General features: G+C 39.2%; 1 protein-coding gene across 1 annotated transcript in view; it reads left to right on the forward strand.

Moving 5' to 3' along the window:
- Nucleotides 1–18447, forward strand: part of ddb1 (damage-specific DNA binding protein 1) — an 88176-nt gene that overhangs the window by 56416 nt on the left and 13313 nt on the right. The window contains exons 19-24 of the mRNA XM_061887628.1: nucleotides 1165–1288; nucleotides 4216–4380; nucleotides 4900–4994; nucleotides 14177–14347; nucleotides 17468–17577; nucleotides 18028–18197. Of these exons, the coding sequence (XP_061743612.1) occupies nucleotides 1165–1288; nucleotides 4216–4380; nucleotides 4900–4994; nucleotides 14177–14347; nucleotides 17468–17577; nucleotides 18028–18197 (835 nt within the window). The remainder of the gene's footprint in view (nucleotides 1–1164; nucleotides 1289–4215; nucleotides 4381–4899; nucleotides 4995–14176; nucleotides 14348–17467; nucleotides 17578–18027; nucleotides 18198–18447) is intronic.

The following is an 18447-nucleotide window of genomic DNA, read 5'->3' on the forward strand; positions in this document are numbered from 1 at the left end:
GCCACCCCAAACAAAGAAGTCAGCATTACACAGTTACTAATTATTTATTTTAAAGTCTAGACATCAGATGTGCAACAATCTGAAACAAAATATAAGATATATTTACATAAATACTCTAAAAATTAAATAATGACACATCCAAATGTCATGGGAAAATGCAATGTAAAAAAATGTGCAGTCAAAAGTTTATTGACACAATAGTACTGGTCTTCCTGTGTAATTATAGTTGTCATTAATACATTAACAAAACACAATTTACAATAAACGCTGATTGACACAGCAGTACTGGTCTTCCTGTGTAGTTATAGTTGCCATTAATACATTAACAAAACACAATTCACAAACAAAAACATTTTTTTAACAAACAAACTGCACTCACCTCTCATCGTCAAGATATTTTTTTTTCAAGAAAAATGTAAGTGTACGGAGTGCATTTCATTATACACCCATTGTACTTTTGAAGTGCAATGACAATAAAGTGCTATTCTATTATATGCTGTTTTATTCTATTTTCATTGAAAAAACAATGTATTTTTGGATTCTGCAATTTGGTGCCCGCTTCACGAAAACCAAAGCAATTTCTCCCCTAAGAAATTATGTAAATCCGGAAAATCCATTCCAGACGGCCTAAAAATATTAACAAAACCAGAGAATAGGGACACTTGATCCATCTGAATTATGCAGGGGCAAACAGACAAGTTAGACTGTACGATAACCTAGACAGTGTACAATTGTTGACAAAAACCAAATCGTACGAAAACAGATTGACTGAGGTTACATTACACTTAATTATTTTGTAGCCATATAAATTCTGTGAGTGACATACTAACTTTAGAAAGAAATGAGTTCCAATACTTTCAACTTTACTTTAAAACCAACTGACAGCATGTTGTGATCATCCAAGCAAGCATCACTGCCTCCCTAGTGGAACAGGAGGAATTTACTCCCAGGGTGCACGACTTTGTCGAGACAAATCACTGCCGGAGCCTTTTGCATCGTGACCACCAAAGTCTGTACCCGATATAAAATGCTGTGCATCTGGTGCCACAGATGGCGCCTACTGTCCTGTGGAGTGCCTACATTTATTTAATGTATAGACCTTATTATGATTCTCTTTGTATTAATTTTGTGTTTCCTGTCCCGTCTCATAAATCTCACTTCTAGGCTCTTTCCAGCAGTGTGAGTTCTAGCAAGCTCTTCCCCAGCAGCACTTCTCCCCATGAGACGTCTTTTGGTGATGAGGTGGAGGTTCACAGCCTGCTAGTCGTGGATCAGCACACCTTTGAAGGTGAGACATGCATTTCTTTTTGATCTCAAAAGTTGGCACCCTCATATGGTGCCTGGGCTGGTTAACTCATTGTATGGAGAATAACTAAACAAGTGGGATCAATTCAGTCCCGAATATTTTTTTCCTCAGCCTTGACTCCTTCATCAAACTATTATTTGCTCATACATATTAAAATGGGTGCATCAACAAATTTGCATTTACTTGCTTCAGCTTGGCGCTTAACCTTAACCTGTGTTCAGTGTCTTATTTTATAAATATCAGACACGTAACAAATCATGCATTATTGCTCGCCAAAAGCATTGTGCACCATAATTGGATGACACAGTGTTTAAACCTCTCTATGCATGTCAATATTTTCATGGTGAACCTGGCTGAAGGTTATAGGTTTTGCTCTGGTCTGTTTTGTGATGCAAATTTTCCTGTAGCGAACCTTCCTTTAAAAGACCCAGGACTTCCCAAACCTGCATAAATTAGGAGACATATTATGTAAATAAATGTAAATAAGGGAATGGATCAGCAGGTCGCGTTAACATGCAAATCTAATTTATCAGTGTGAGCTCATTTTAAATAGTTTTTATTTTTACATCCATTTTCATCTAACACATATGTACCCCGCCTTCCGCCCGATTGTAGCTGAGATAGGCGCCAGCGCCCCCCGCGACCCCAAAAGGGAATAAGCGGTAGAAAATGGATGGATGGACATATGCTCCTGAAGCATTGGTTATGTGGATCACCACTTAAATCTGTGGTTGTTTAAAACTACCGCTCAAATCCCTGGTACTAATTTGAACACGCCCTTCTTCGACTGGCTGAATTCTTCAGCTTCTGCATTATTGATATTGTTTGTGTCAAAATGTTTTATTGGATACATAATTCTTTTTCTGCTTGTGACAACCCAGTGTACCTTTTGCCCTTCGTGAATACGCACATTAAAATTGAAAGATATCCTTCTTTAACAGGGCAATAAAACTAGTTCCACACTATCTTGTATTATAGTTGTACCCACACAGAACTCACCAAGGTGATTTTAGTATACAGCCATCCTTAAAAAGAAGTCCCGCTGGTACGATGATATAGTAAGTAGCTTTTACATGTATTTAATAGTTAGAAAATGCTTCTTAACTTAAAAGGTCTGTCATGACATTTACTAGTTGTAAGTTTTAGGTTTTTTAGATTGATTTTAGATTTTAAAATGGATTGAAACCATGCATTTTATCAGTGTTTAATGCATTGCTGTAAAATTTGTAGCAAGACATGTGCAGTGTTTGTAACAATAATGACTGGTATTCCAGTGGGCACTGCTCATATTGATACCAGAAGTTATTGAACTATTAAGCGTTTTGGTGTCTTTGTAACAATGAAGTAGTAGCCTAAAGATAAACTTAGGACTACGTTACCTACTTTCCCTCAAAAAAATATGCTACAAGTAGTACTCCAATCGATCAGCCGCAGCAGGTCCGGACACACCTAAATACAATCGCAGAAAATAAGACTTTTGGAGCAAATAAGGTCGTAGTGCTTTTTTTGAGAATTTATTCGTAACATTTGTCGTACCACAACACTACAAGAATAAATTATATCAACAAATTATTTGATTAATTCCAAAAATAATTGATGGATTGATCGATTCAAGAAATAATAATTTGGTGCAGCTTGACATAAATAAAGGCCTACTGAAATGAGATTTTCTTATTTAAACGGGGATAGCAGGTCCATTCTATGTCTCATACTTGATCATTTTGCGATATTTCCATATTTTTGCTGAAAGGATTTAGTAGAGAACATCCACGATAAAGTTTGCAACTTTCAGTGCTAACAGAAAAGCCCTGCCTCTACCTGAAGTCGCAGACGATGACGTCACAGGTTGATGGCTCCTCACATATTCACATTGTTTTTAATGGGAGCCTCCAACAAAAACAGCTATTCGGACCGAGAAAACGACAATTTCCCCATTAATTTGAGCGAGGGTGAAAGATTTGTGTTTGAGTATATTGATAGCGACGCACTAGAAAAAAAAAACAAGTTAAAAAAAAAATCGCGATTGCATTGGGACGGATTCAGATGTTTTTAAACACATTTACTAGGATAATTCTGGGACATCCCTTATCTTTCTATTGTATTGCCAGTGTTTCAGTGAGTTTAACAGTACCTGATAGTCGGAGGGGTGTCTCCACGGTCGGGTGATTTGACGCGCAGTGTCTCAGGGAAGTCGACGGCAGCTTTATGGGCGGCACAAGCTCAGCTGATTATCTCCAGTAAAAAGTGACTTTTTACCACAATTTTCTCACCGAAACCTGTTGGTTGACATTCGGTTGGGATCCATGTTCGCTGTGATCCATAGTAAAGTTTCACCTCCGTGAATTTTAAACAAGGAATCACCGTGTGTTTGTGTGGCTAAAGCTTCCCAACTCCATCTTTCTACTTTGACTTCTCCAATATTAATTGAACAAATTGCAAAGGATTCAGCAACACAGATCTCCAAAATACTGTGTAATTATGCGGTTAAAGCAGACGACTTTTAGCTGTGTGTGTGCACAGAACTCATATTTTTTAACAGCCCGTGACGTCAAGCGTACACGTCATCATTACGCGATGTTTTCAAGAAAAAACTACTGGGAAATTTAAAATTGCAATTTAGTAAGCTAAAAAAGGCCTTATTGGCATGTGTTGCAATGTTAATATTTCATCATTGATATATAAACTATCAGACTGCGTGGTGGGTAGTAGTGGGTTTCAGTAGGCCTTTAATAAAACATGTTGAAGCGTATGGTGGAGGTGGATTCAGATGCTATGTGATTTCACAAGTAAGTTTAGTCAAAGCGATTTTTTTGTTGGTGCTGTTTTTTTGTTTGTTTGTTTGTTTGTTCCTAGGAAACCCATCTAAAAGACAGATTGTGTTTTGCTAAAATAGTTCTTCTTCCTACCAGTGCTCCACGCTCATCAGTTCCTCCCGAGTGAGTATGCCCTCAGCATGGTTTCTTGCCGCCTTGGTAAAGACCCATCCGTCTACTTCATCGTCGGCACTGCCATGGTCTACCCAGAGGAGGCTGAGCCCAAGCAGGGCCGTATAATTGTCTTCCACTACACTGACGGTCAGTACCCAGGCAGTTCTTAAGCGGTCCAAACACGAGCAAAGTGAACTCAACATTTTTCTCTCTTGTTTTTCAACCTTATGCTGTTTGTCTTCTCATCTACCTCATTTTTCTTTACTCTTGTTATCCTCCAGTCGGTTTCATTTTCTTCTTTATCCACTGTGTCCTTTTTCTTCACCCAGGGACACTTTGTCCTACCATGCTCTTGTTTCGCGTCACACTAAATCATTACTTATCACTTCTTATCAGACGTTTCCTTCACCAATACAGATTCCTCTCATTTCCTTTCATGCCGCGTTCTTCCCAGGGTGTATTGCCTCTTTTTCATTTATTTGCCACTTTTTTCATTCCATCTACACGTACCAATTCTGCACAACTGCCTTCTGTTTCACATTTCTATCACAAGTGATGCTTGCACTCTACCTCAGTGTGACCTTGTAGGTGCTGGATTAGGTTTGAATTGACTGCGCAACACTTAATTTGTTGATCTCATTCTGATTTATACAATTTCCCCTTTAGGAAAGCTGCAAACTGTAGCAGAAAAGGAGGTGAAAGGAGCGGTCTACTCAATGGTTGAATTCAATGGAAAACTCTTGGCCAGCATCAACAGCACGGTAATCACCGCGTAAAGAGTTTAGGGTCCCATATTATACAATAGAAAAGTCTTATTACAGCCCATAATGGTGCTTTTAAATGTTTTGCCCACAATTCAGCCTTTATACTAAAGTTAAGACTGTTTAAAGGTGTTTTAGTAACGCTATTTCATGTGTCTTTAGCTTTAAGGCGAATTACAGGGTTCCTACACACGCATGGAAAACGCATGAACTTTTTGAGTGCAGAAATTTCTAAGTTTGGAAAAGGAAAACTTGCGCATGGAAATTTTTTTTAAAAGATAGAATAATAAATGACAAAACAAGAAGAAATAGGTCGATCTGTTTTTCTTAAGGGGCTTGCAAGTGCAGCTAAAATGTTTGTGTGAGCACACATTACACCTCATGTCCCAGAAAAGATTTGGGAAGATTGACAAGTTGAACGCCCAGCCCTCTGCCCTTATCCTCCTCCAACCTATTTTTAAAGCCTGCCCAGGTGTCATCAAGTTGTACTGCTGCTTCAGGTGATGTCCACACGCATTTTTTGAGGGAGTTGTTAAAATGTGGGTGCTCCAATCAATCCGCCATTAAACACTAAGTCAATTTCTGTGGAAAAGTACATCAGCTGACTGAGGCAGGTGGCTAGGTCATACACAGTGTGGAGTCGCTCCCCTAAATTACTACTCAAAGTACTCATTAAAGTATGACTTCCATTGCGTAAAATAAACTACATTTTCACTAGTAATTCTGCGGGAGTGAGAAGGAGAAGACAAGAAGGCATGGTACCCGCTATATCTTTGCATCCTAAGATATATATATATATATATATATATATATGTATATATATATATATATATATTTTAAATAAGTTTTAAGGAGCGTTTCTATTCTAACCTATAACCTGTTTTAAAAAAGTGTCATAATAATACTATCAAATAATACATTGTAAAAATTGATTTGAATGGAGAATGATTGTGTTGTGTTGAATCGAATCATTACCCCAGGAATTGGAATTGGATTGAATCGTTAGGTGATCAATAATTCACACCCTTCTAATCGCTAAGCCAGCTGCTAAACTAACTTGAAATGACAGAAGACTAAGGGCTTATTAAACTTACACGGATATTTAGCTGGAACCGCGCAACAACAGAAAATTAACAACTATTAACAGGAAATTAGTAAGGAAATTAATAGGTTTATAGAGAGAAAATGGCAACTGAGCATCTGTGCACTATTGCTGTGAAGCACCCAGCCATATAAATGGAGGGTAGATCGATCCATGTATTGGTAAAGTCGATATCAAGGGTAATATCAGATTGATACTAATATGGCAAGAACAACATTTTTATTTATACAAAATCCATTTTGTAAAATTGATTTTGAATACATTTTTTACAAACTCAGTGAATAGGGCAAAAACCAAAGGATTTCAATGATTACTAGATGGTACTTTCTGCTTTTGTTTTTTAATTATTGTGTACTGTAGACTTAATTTTTCTTAAACAATTGTATGTAATCAAAGAGAATATGCACTAGATTAAATCAGGGTCATGAAATGTAATCACACAAGGGAAAAATTCAAAGCACACTTAAGATTGTGGACCAAACAGGATTAATTTTTACTGTAGACTTGATCATGCATCTTTTATGTGTTATTGTGTACAAGCAGGGTTTACCAGATGAAGTAGTGTTGTTTGTAGTTATGTACAATTAAATAATGGCTACTTCTGATGGTAATGCGGCAATGCATCCTATTAATAGCACAGTGGCCGCGCTTGTTGTTAGTATTACATAAATTGTATGTCACGTGCTAAAGTAAGTCGGGTTTCTTTGTTGCTAAACCATTCACCATTCGCCACAATAGTTTTTTCTTAGTATAATTGTGATTAAAGGCCTCCTGAAATGAGATTTTCTTATTTAAACGGTGATATCAGGTCCATTCTATGTGTCATACTTGATCATTTTGCGGTATTGCCATATTTAAGCTGAAAGGATTTAGTATGGAACTTTGACGATGAAGTACGCAACTTTTGGTGCTGATAAAAAAGCCTTGCCTTTACCAGAAGTAGCAGACGATGACGTCACAAGGGTGAGGGCTCGTCACGTCCTCACATTGTTTTTAATGGGAGCTTCCAGCAGCAAGAGCTATTCAGACCGAGAAAACGACAATTCCCCCATTAATTTGAGCGTGGATGAAAGATTCGTGAATGATGATATTGGTAGTGAAGGACTAGAAAAAAAAAAAAATAAAGCTTAAAAAAAAAAAGAAAAGGCGATTGCATTGGGACGGATTCAGATGTTTTTAGACACATTTACTAGGATAATTCTGGGAAATCCATTATCTTTCTATTGTGTTGCTAGTGTTATAGTGAGACTAAATAGTACCTTAAGTCGGAGGGGTGTGTCCACGGGTGTCTTGAGGCCAGTGTCTGAGGGAAGTCACGGCAGATACAAGGACGGCGCAAACTCCATAGATCTTCGGTGAGAGGCGACTTTTGAACACAATTTTCTCACGGAAACCTGGTCGGGAACCATGTTCGCTTGACCGCTCTGATACATAGTAAATCTTTACCTCCGGGAATTTAAAACAAAGAATCACCGTCTGTTTGTGTGGCTAAAAGCTAAAGCTTCCCAACTCTATCTTACTACTTTGACATTTCCATTATTAAATGAACAAATTGCAAAATATTCAGCAACACAGATGTCCAGAATACTGTTTAATCGCGCAATGAAAAGAGACGACTTTTAGCCGCAAATAGTGCTGCGCTAATATTTCCTGACAGTCCGTGACGTCACGCGCACGCGTCATCATTCCGCGACGTTTTCAACAATAAACTATGCGGAAAATTTAAAATTGCAATTTAGTAAACTAAACCGGCCGTATTGGCATGTGTTGCAATGTTAATATTTCATCATTGATATATAAACCATCAGACTGCTTGGACGATAGTAGTGGGTTTCAGTAGGCCTTTAACATTATAGTTAATTCATGTGATCGGTATCGGCTGATCTCACCCTTGGATGACCGGAATCAGCAGCATAAACCCGACGTGGAACAATCCAAATGATTTTGTTTATGACACCCTAAAAAATCTGGAATTTGGAATGCCTCTTCTCTCAGAAGTGGAACAAACAATTGCGGGAGATGGTACATATTTCTCCTGTTTAGAGCTCACAATCTGGATCTAGGGACACATTTCTGTTATTACGTTACAAATTTCATTTTCATAGTAGAGCACCCTTAACAATATTTGATTGTAAACACTGCTTGGCCTTATATTTCATGTCCCCTTTCCCCATGCACAGAGGTGAAGAAAAAGTACTGTCTTGCACAAAAATATGCTTTGTCTTGTCTTTAAAAGTTGTAGTGAATTATTTTACCCTGGAACTGCTGTGCAAAGTCTTGGGGAATAAGGGTTTGTAGTGCAGTTAAAAAGACCCTCAGAGTGTGAATGTGCTGACAATGTGCCTCGCTCAAGTACTCGCACTAAACTTGAAGTGAGTCCATGTACCAATGCTTATTTAATTCCCACGTCAGGATCCACTTTGCTTCTAGCCGTTGACGTTCGTCTTTAAATGTTGGAATAGTAGGGGCTACCGAGGCTAAAACATAATATTTTGTATTGTAGATAGTATTTGTTGTTTATGGTGGTTCCTTCATACAGACTTGTAACCTAATATATATTTGTTATAGACCCAGGACAATTGTGTGGCCCATAAATGGACCACAGAGAAAGTATTTCTAATATTAATTATAACATTACATCTCGGGTTATAACAATGAACGGTGACAATGATAACCGCTGTAAAACTCCAGAGGGTTAGTACTACAGTTTTAAATTAAAAATTATCGAAAAACTTTGATAAACTCATGGACTGACTGGCGCCAGCTCTCTAGCGTAAATGCTAACACTAAAACAAGAGACATTGATGTCTTTCCCCATTAAGAAACAACAAAACTAATATAAACATATTGCTGTCTGATCAACTAATCTGTTCAGTTGTGCACATTCAACCTACAAGCTATGCTCTCTTAAAACAGAGTGATCGTTCTGTACTCAGGTAGAGGAGACAGGGGTGTTTTTACGGTACGTTCAAGGACCGCTGAATCAAGTAGGACTCCACATACCTGCCAGAAATACTAATAATAATAGATTATATTCGTTCGGCGCTTTTTTTTATATACATTTTAAAATGCAACAGTATAAACCAATATTTGAAGGAATCAAAAGCTTAGCCATTAAACGGATAAAATACTAAAACTGAAACACTATCAGTGAAGTATAAGAAACACAAGATATGCAAAATAGTGGGTTTTCTAACAATGTGTACCTATTTTTGGTATTTAAAAAACATTAACTTGGTCAGAAGATTTCAGCGTGTGTAAAAGTACTTTTTGTGCACATCGAACAATACCTCGATTATAATGATAATAACCGTGATCATTTTAGTCATGATAACCAGGGTGTGCCCCGCCTTCCGCCCGATAGGCTCCAGCACCCCCGCGACCCTGAAAGGGACAAGCAGTAGAAAATGGATAGATGGAACCGTGATATGACATTTCCATAGTATTCCGTCCTTAATTACCTCAAACGCGTTTTAAGGAATTAAAAAGCGGTGCGGAACAGTTGGGAGAGTGGCCGTGCCAGCAACCTGAGGGTTCCTTGTTCGATCCCCACCTTCTATCAACCTCGTCACAGCCGTTGTGTCCTTGAGCAAGACACTTCCCCCTTGCTCCTGGTGGGTCGTGGTTAGGGCCTTGCATGGCAGCTCCCGCCATCAGTGTGTGAATGCGGAAATAGTGTCAAAGCGCTTTGAGTACCTTGCAGGTAGAAAAGCGCTACACAAGTATTACCCATTTACTATTTAAATCAGGTTACATATAAAATGTAGGGCTATTTGTCATTACAAGTTGTTGTTCAATACTAGACCTATATTGTATACTGTATTAGACAATTGTGCCCTTTCATTAATTAGCAAAAAATGCTCCTTTCATTCTTGACCACTTCATTAAAATATTTTTTACAGTGCTGTATGGTATGTATATCCTCAGACACCATGCATGTCAACTCTAACTGAACAGCAGTAACTGGTGCATAAGCATGTCAGGCAATGTTGCATTGTACTGTGTACAGTGAGTAGTGCAGGGCAGGTTGGGGGGGAAGTCTCCCCCTCGTTCATTTTGAAATCTCAGTCTTTCAAATAGATTTATCATGTACAGATAATATTTTGAAACCACTGACACTATGTGAAAGAAGCAACTCCCCCACTACAGCCCTGTAACGTCACGCTCATCCACACTATGCTATAGATAAACTTAAAAGGATTAAAAAGCTGGAAAGCAGCCTCATCTTAAGATCAAACAAATCAAAAAGTCACAGCTTGCACATTTCTGAAATTCATCACTAAGAATCATGCCTCCCCCCCAAAACCACCTACTGACTTTAATAATATCGCTGAACAAATTTGTTCAATGTCCAGTAATGTATTGAACGTTATTCCTGCACTTCCCAGTTTGGGTATTTAACTCTTTTTTTCGTTAGTAATCCGCTCCAAAAGGTCAGATAAAGACTGAATCGTAAGAAAATGGAAGCAATTATCCCCATAAAAAATAATGCAAGTCCAAATAAGGTGCACATTTTAGAGAAAATTATTAGTTTTACATGAAGAAAGCAATTTTAAATGAATGAAATTAAATGGATGGATGGATGAATAAACAAATACACACTTTATATTTGGCTTACAAATTTGTTTTCCATGTGAAAAAAAGTTTATGAGCTTGAATTTGATGCATGTTTTTTCCTAAAACACACTTTTGGGAAATACATTGTTCAAATATTTTTTTTTGTTAGTGTAAAATAACAAAATTAACATGATTGCAACATAACTTTGCAAACCTTCCTGACACATTCCCGACCAGGTATGGAACCCAGTACTATTTATTGCCCTTCAAGAACACCACTAATGATGCACACCATGGGGAAAAGTGACACTATATTCTTGGCAGTGACTCAGCAGTAAAGTTAAAGTACCAATGATTGTCACACACATACTAGATGTGGCGAAATTATTCTCTGCATTTGACCCATCACCCTTGGTGAGGGGAGCAGTGGGCAGCAGTGGTGCCGCGCCCGGGAATCACTTTGGTGATTAAACCCCCAATTCAGACCCTTGATGCTGAGTGCCAAACAGGGAGGTAATGGGTCCCATTTTTATAGTCTTTGATATGACTCGGCCGGGATTTGAACTCACGACCCACCGATTTCAGGGCGGACACTCTAACCACTATGCCACTGAGTAAGTAAGGGGATTAGAATACATTTGCAGTGAAATCATCACGCTAATAGGGCCCCCCACACAACACATTAGCTGCATATAGGGAGGGAAACCCTGTTTGTTGACAAAGACTGTGATAAGGAGGAAAAGGAAAAGGAGAACCACACGAACACCACCTTTGCACTTTGCTACAATTTTTTTCTTGAATCAGTCGCAATTCTCACCTTTATCAAATCGCTGGCACTGCCAGTTTTCTCTGGCTTATTTTGCAGTCATAGTTAAAAAAAAGCCTAGAGACTTGTTAACTGTGTTAGTTAGCAAACAACTACAGTCCACCAGTGATGATGTCATACAGGGTTTCCGCGGGTCATTAAAAAACATTAAAAGTCACTAAAATTGATTTTGTGAAAATGATGGCCTTAAATAGTATTAAAAAGATGCATTAAAAAATCTATACACTTGGATGCCTGGGCAGATGTCAATGGGTTAGATGGAAATGATCTAAATTTAGTGCACCTATCGATTTCTATATAGCTATTGTAAAACGCACACTGTCGCTGAACTACTTTAAAAGGTAATAATAATAAGGGCACGCCCACACTGAGCTTTTTCAACCGTGTCAGACCACGATTTGCCTTTCCTCCCTGCTCACAAACTGCTAAATAGCATTCAGGTTCTGGACCATTTACGCCTGCCATCACTTCATTAAACAACGCTGTATTGTTTTACTAGGGAAGGTTAATAACTTGTAGGATGAGCTATCACATTAGTTATATGACACGCATGCTGCATGTCCGCATGAATTTGCTGGCTTTGACATGTGTGACTAAGTTTGCAGTCATCATTAATAACTGTTGAGGGAAGCTATTGTATTAATTATATCTCGTCAATCGTGCCAGGCTCACCTCTGCCAAGCATTCTGGAACGTTCATGCCACCACTGCAGTGATTTAGAGGTATTATTAGGGTTCTCGATATACAACTGTGGTGTTCTGTAAGTAAGATTTAGGGGAACAATTTACCTATTAATCCTCAAAATAGCATGTAATGCTCAGAGTGATTAGCAATTACCCGGCTGTGTAATATAGCTACTTACAACTCAAGACAGATCAGGGCTTTAATGTCATGCTCACTGAAGCACATCACATTTGAAATAATTGCATGCTCTGACTATAAAGTCAGTAACTACATCAACATCAGCACCGCTAAATATTTTCCAGTTCTTCATAAAACAAACAATTAATTGCAGGTGAAACTCAAAAAATATGAATATTGTATAAAAGTCCATTCGTGTCAGCAATTCAACTTCAAATGTGAAACTAATACATGATATAAACTCAGAAATGTAAAGTGAGATATGTCAATCCTTAGATTATTACCTATAATTTTTATGATCATGGCCCTGTGATGAGGTGGCGACTCGTCCAGGGTGTAACCTGCCTTCCGCCCGAATACAGCTGAGATAAGGTCCAGCGACCCCGAAAGGGACAAGCAATAGAAGATGGATGGATGGATGGATGGATGGTTTACAATTTTTGAAAACCCCACTTTTTCGATTGGTAGAGCGGCTGAGTCAGCAACTTGAGGGTTGCAGGTTCGATCCCCGCTTCCGCCATCCTAGTCAATACCATTGTGTCCTTGGGCAAGACACTTTACCCACATGCTCCCAGTGCCACCCACACTGGTTTAATTGTAACTTAGATATTGGGTTTCACTATGTAAAGCGCTTTGAGACACTTGAGGAAAAAGCGCTATATAAATATAATCAATCAATGTTTACTTATGCAGCCCTAAATCACTAGTGTCTCAAAGGGCTGCACAAATCACAACACAAACCACTACGACATCCTCGGTAGGCCCACATAAGGGCAAGGAAAACTCACACCCAGTGGGACGTCGGTGACAATGATGACTGAGAACCTTGGAGAGGACGAAAGCAATGGATGTCGAGCGGGTCTAACGTGATACTGTGAAAGTTCAATCCATAATGGATCCAACACAGCCGCAAGAGTCCAGTCCAAAGCGGATCCAACACAACAGCGAGAGTCCAGTTCACAGCGGAGCCAGCAGGAAACCATCCCAAGCGGAGGCGGATCAGCAGCGCAGAGATGTCCCCAGCCGATACACAGGCAAGCAGTACATGGCCACCGGATCGGACCGTACCCCCTCCACAAGGGAGAGTGGTACATAGGAGAAAAAGAAAAGAAACGGCAGATCAACTGGTCTAAAAAGGGAGTCTATTTAAAGGCTAGAGTATACAAATGAGTTTTAAGGTGAGACTTAAATGCTTCTACTGAGGTGGCATCTCGAACTGTTAACGGGAGGGCATTCCAGAGTACTGGAGCCCGAAATGAAAACGCTCTATAGCCCGCAGACTTTTTTTGGGCTTTGGGAATCACTAATAAGCCGGAGACCTTTGAACGCAGATTTCTTGCCGGGACATATGGTACAATACAATCGGCAAGATAGGCCGGAGCTAGACCGTGTAGTATTTTATACGTAAGTAGTAAAACCTTAAAGTCACATTTTAAGTGCACAGGAAGCCAGTGCAGGTGAGCCAGTACAGGCGTAATGTGATCAAACTTTCTTGTTCTTGTCAAAAATCTAGCAGCCGCATTTTGTACCAACTGTAATCTTTTAATGCTAGACATGGGGAGACCCGAAAATAATACGTTACAGTAATCGAGGCGAGACGTAACAAAATCACTTCACTTCACTTCAGAGGTTTTCAATTACAGGTTTTCATAACCTGTAAGCCTTAATCATCAAATCATATCAAAAGTAGGCCGGAAATATCTTGAGTTGCATGTCATGAGCCTAAGTTATACATTAGTTTCACCTTGTAAATGTAATTGATGGAATACACACATTTTGCACGATATTCCAATGTTTGGCGTTTCACCTTCATTTACCTTGAGCGTTTGTTTTAAGGTCCGTCTGTATGAGTGGACGGCAGAGAAAGAGCTGCGGACCGAGTGCAACCACTACAACAACATCATGGCCCTTTATCTGAAAACCAAAGGAGATTTCATCCTGGTGGGAGACCTGATGAGGTCTGTCCTGCTGCTGGCATACAAACCCATGGAGGGCAACTTTGAAGAGGTAACATGGCAGCGTTAACGCTTACAAAGGAGGCTTGTGTAATATGCATAAAACAGAAGTCGGCCAATGCAAACAGGTATTATTTTGCACCAAGTTTGAGACTATACACGTTCAGTAAGCAGTGTAAATGTTTTGAAATAGAAAATTGTTTTATTTCATCCGTCAAACCTTTTAACTTCCCCTCCGCAGCCTCCGTAGCAGAACCTCAAGGTTCTCTACCAGCTTCTTCCCTCAGGCCGTAAGACTCTTGAACGCATCATAATAATCCCCTCAATTCCCCCCAAAAATGGATGAACTTGCTGGAATATAAAGACAATATAACATACTTCTATAAACGTGGATGCATATGCAAAAGTGCAATACATTTATCTGTACAGTAATTTATTTCTTTATATCTGCACCTTATTGCTCTTTTATCCTGCATTACAACAAGCTAATGCAATGAAATGTTTTTCTTATCTGTACTGTAAAGTTCAAATTTGAATGACAATAAAAGGAAGTATTTGTTTAATATTAAATGCTTCATCTAAGGCACCCTGGTTGCTGGCCATCATAAACCTTAAAGTGATTTATCTGATTTCCCCAAAAAATCTATTTGTTTTTTTTAGGCCAAAATGGTAATTCCTGTGATTCTAGTAAATCTGAAGATATTTTTTGGGGAGGCCTGCGATGATAATCAATTAACTCAATTATTTTTATGGTGTAAAATGTGTGTTTGTTGTCCTTGTCTCTCACCTCCAAACAGGCAGGAAGAGAGTTCTTTCTATGCACTGGGCTTAGCTTCTGGCGGTATTTCTTTCCTTAGTGGGAATTAGAGCTGGGTGATATGGCCTTTTATTAATATCTCCATATTTTTCTGCCATTATATGATACACGATATATATCTCAATATTTTGCCTTAGCCTGGAATTAACATTTTGATGCATATAATCACACCAGTATGATGATTCTTTGTGTCTACATTAAAACATTCTTGTTCATACTGCATTAATATATGCTAATTTTAAACTTTCATGCAGAGAGGGAAATCACAACTTAGTCCATTTACCAAAACAGTATTTATTAAACAGTTATTAAGTAGTGGCACAAACATTCATGCCATTTCAAAACAGAAAGTTCAAGATTGTCAGAGACATTTTAAAACAAGCTATTAGTGCACTTTTGTGCATGATGTCACTAAGATGACATATCAAAACAACACTAAATTAAAGTGCACTTTTTTTTACAGAATGCCACTACAATAGTTTAAAACAAATAAAGTGCACTTTAGTACATGATGTCGCAAAAGATGTTTCAAAAGCTGTAAAATAAAAACTAGCTGCATAATAGGAAATTAAATAGTGTATGTTCTTCGCTATGTGGTAGGTTACTGCGGAAGTTATTTCCTTCTCAGGACTATTTTTTGTTGATCTGGAAATGGAAGACGCTAGGCTAAATTGGGTCGGTGCTGGTTGCTTGTTGGTGTGGAACCGGCCGAGATGTTGACATGCAGAGTTTCAAGCACTCTTCACTCTCTAGCGGGTGACTTTTCAAATTATGGTACAAATTGGTAGTGCCGTTAGTTTTTGTAGCAACGCTTTTGCCGCATACTTGACACATTACAGTTGTCCGTTCAACATATTCCCGCTTGAAGCCAAACCACCGCCAGACGATGGACCCCGTGCTGTTTTTCTTGGGAATTAATTCTTCCTCCATTTGTTACCAGATTTACACCGTCTCTCTCTCGTATTACTACTCGCACCACCTGCCACTGCTAATGTTAGCCATGCCACTACCTCTCTGCTCGGCGAGAGCGTATGACGTTGCACGCGCGACAGTATGTGATGTGTCTAGTAACAAGGTGCGCTTGTTTTATGTCTCTGTGAGAAGGAGAGACAAGAAAAAGTAAGAAGAGCCTGTAGTGTAATGCCCGCAGATAAAAGCAACTGCGTGAGAATGTATACTCGAATACTCATAATATAGTCATTTTCTATATCGCACAGAGACAAACCCGCGATATATTGAGTATATTCAATATATCGCCCAGCCCTAGTGGGAATAAATTGATGGAGTGAACCCTCCTGTCATTCACTATTTTTGTCTCTGCGGGGGAGGTGAGGCGGCAATCACACACACACACACACTACAATGCGCCATATTTTCTCCTGGTGATTAGTCAAGTATCCCCAGGTTTTTACTGGATGGGTAGCAGAGCCGATACTAGAAGTGGGAATCTTTGGGCACCTCAAAATTTTATTACGAGTCGGGCTACTAATCAGTGGAATTTTTATTTATTTATGCATCTTTAATTGTTTTTTTGTATATTATTATTTTATTGTATATTGTTAACTGTACGCATATTGTTTTCATATTTAATTATTAATAATATGTTTTCCTCGTGACTGTGTGGGTTGTACTCTGGCTTCCTCCCACCTCCAAAAACATGCACCTGGGGATAGGTTGATTGTCAACAATAAATTGGCTCTAGTGTGTGAATGTGAGTGGAATGTTGTCTGTCTATCTGTGTTGGCCCTGCGATGAAGTGGCAACTTGTCCACGGTGTACACCGCCTTCCGCCAGAATGCAGCTGAGATAGGCTCCAGCACCACCCGCGACCCCGAAAGGGACAAGCGGTAGGAAATGGATGGATGGGTGTATTAAAGTCTCCTCCTTTGCTTAGTCACTGACTTATGCAGCATTGTGTAATTTCCAATTTTTGGATGTTCGTGCGCACAGCATTGATAAACATATGGAAGTCTGAAACATGAGAATTGTAACTGCCTGCTAAGTAAAAAAATGAACATACCTACTTGGCGAGCAGGCATCCTTGATTTAAATTTCTTGCCTTCTAAAACTACAGAATGTTCAAACACTTTGCTCCCAGTCGCCATAAACTTGTCTCTTGCGGTTATTTACCCCATAAATGAAAACTGTGATGTCGATTCGATTGCAATTAATCGTGCAGCCCTCGCATATATTAGATGCATGGTTTGTGTTGTCAACAACTCTACTTTTAGCTGAAACATCCAAGCCTGTGCAATTGGAGTCTTCTATGACAGGTTCTTGCTCGTAGATAATGTGTCCTTGGCAGTCACAAACACCCTAGTTTATGGCAAGCTCCTCATATATCTTGTTTCGCAGATTGCACGGGACTTCAATCCTAACTGGATGAGTGCCGTGGAAATCCTGGATGATGACAACTTTCTTGGGGCAGAGAACGCCTTTAATCTGTTTGTATGCCAGAAAGACAGGTGAGGAACCCAATAGGACACATCCATTTTTTATCTACTTTGCATTGGCACTATAACCAATATGAGTGATGTAATAGAGTACAAAACATGATTCGGGTTACGCCATCACTTGTTATCTACCTAATACATCCAGTTGGATCACTGTCTTAGTGACCTTTTTTGATGTCACATCTCTCTTGCTGTTGCTTTCTGTGCTACTCCTCACATCGTTATCCATTTCCTCTGCTATTTTCTGACCTTTACGAAAGCCTCTGTCTTCTCTGGTCTTCATGTTTTTCTTCACATTAATCAATCACCTCGGCATACCTGAGACAATGTCTATTCTTGCTTTTGGCATTTTGGTCTTTTCCCTTCATTGAAATTCTCCTTTTTCCCTCTGCACCTTTTCCAACATGGCTGTCCTAAAATGACTCTGATTGGGGGAAAAAAAAAAAAAACTTTTTCTGCCAGTGCGGCCACCACAGACGAGGAGCGTCAGCACCTCCAAGAAGTGGGGCTCTTCCACCTCGGAGAATTTGTTAATGTCTTCTGCCACGGTTCGCTGGTACTGCAGAATCTGGGCGAGAGTTCCACACCCACCCAAGGGTCTGTCCTCTTTGGCACGGTCAATGGCATGATTGGTAGGCACAGACACACACACACACATGATTAGAAGAGGCCAGATAACGTGACTGGGGGTCATGTATGAGGTTTGGAACACGGTCACGAGATGACACGTTTCCCAATGTGAACATCTCAGTAGCTATTACCTATATATTTTACCAAAGATAAAACATTTACCAAAAGCAGTTTCAAACATAGAAGATGCAGTTTCACTGTGTTTTAAGAATGCTTAAGAGTTGAAAAAAATATGTATTAAAACTCAATAAT

This window comes from Nerophis ophidion, linkage group LG25 (assembly GCF_033978795.1).
Source record: "Nerophis ophidion isolate RoL-2023_Sa linkage group LG25, RoL_Noph_v1.0, whole genome shotgun sequence".
NCBI classification, from domain to species: domain Eukaryota; kingdom Metazoa; phylum Chordata; class Actinopteri; order Syngnathiformes; family Syngnathidae; genus Nerophis; species Nerophis ophidion.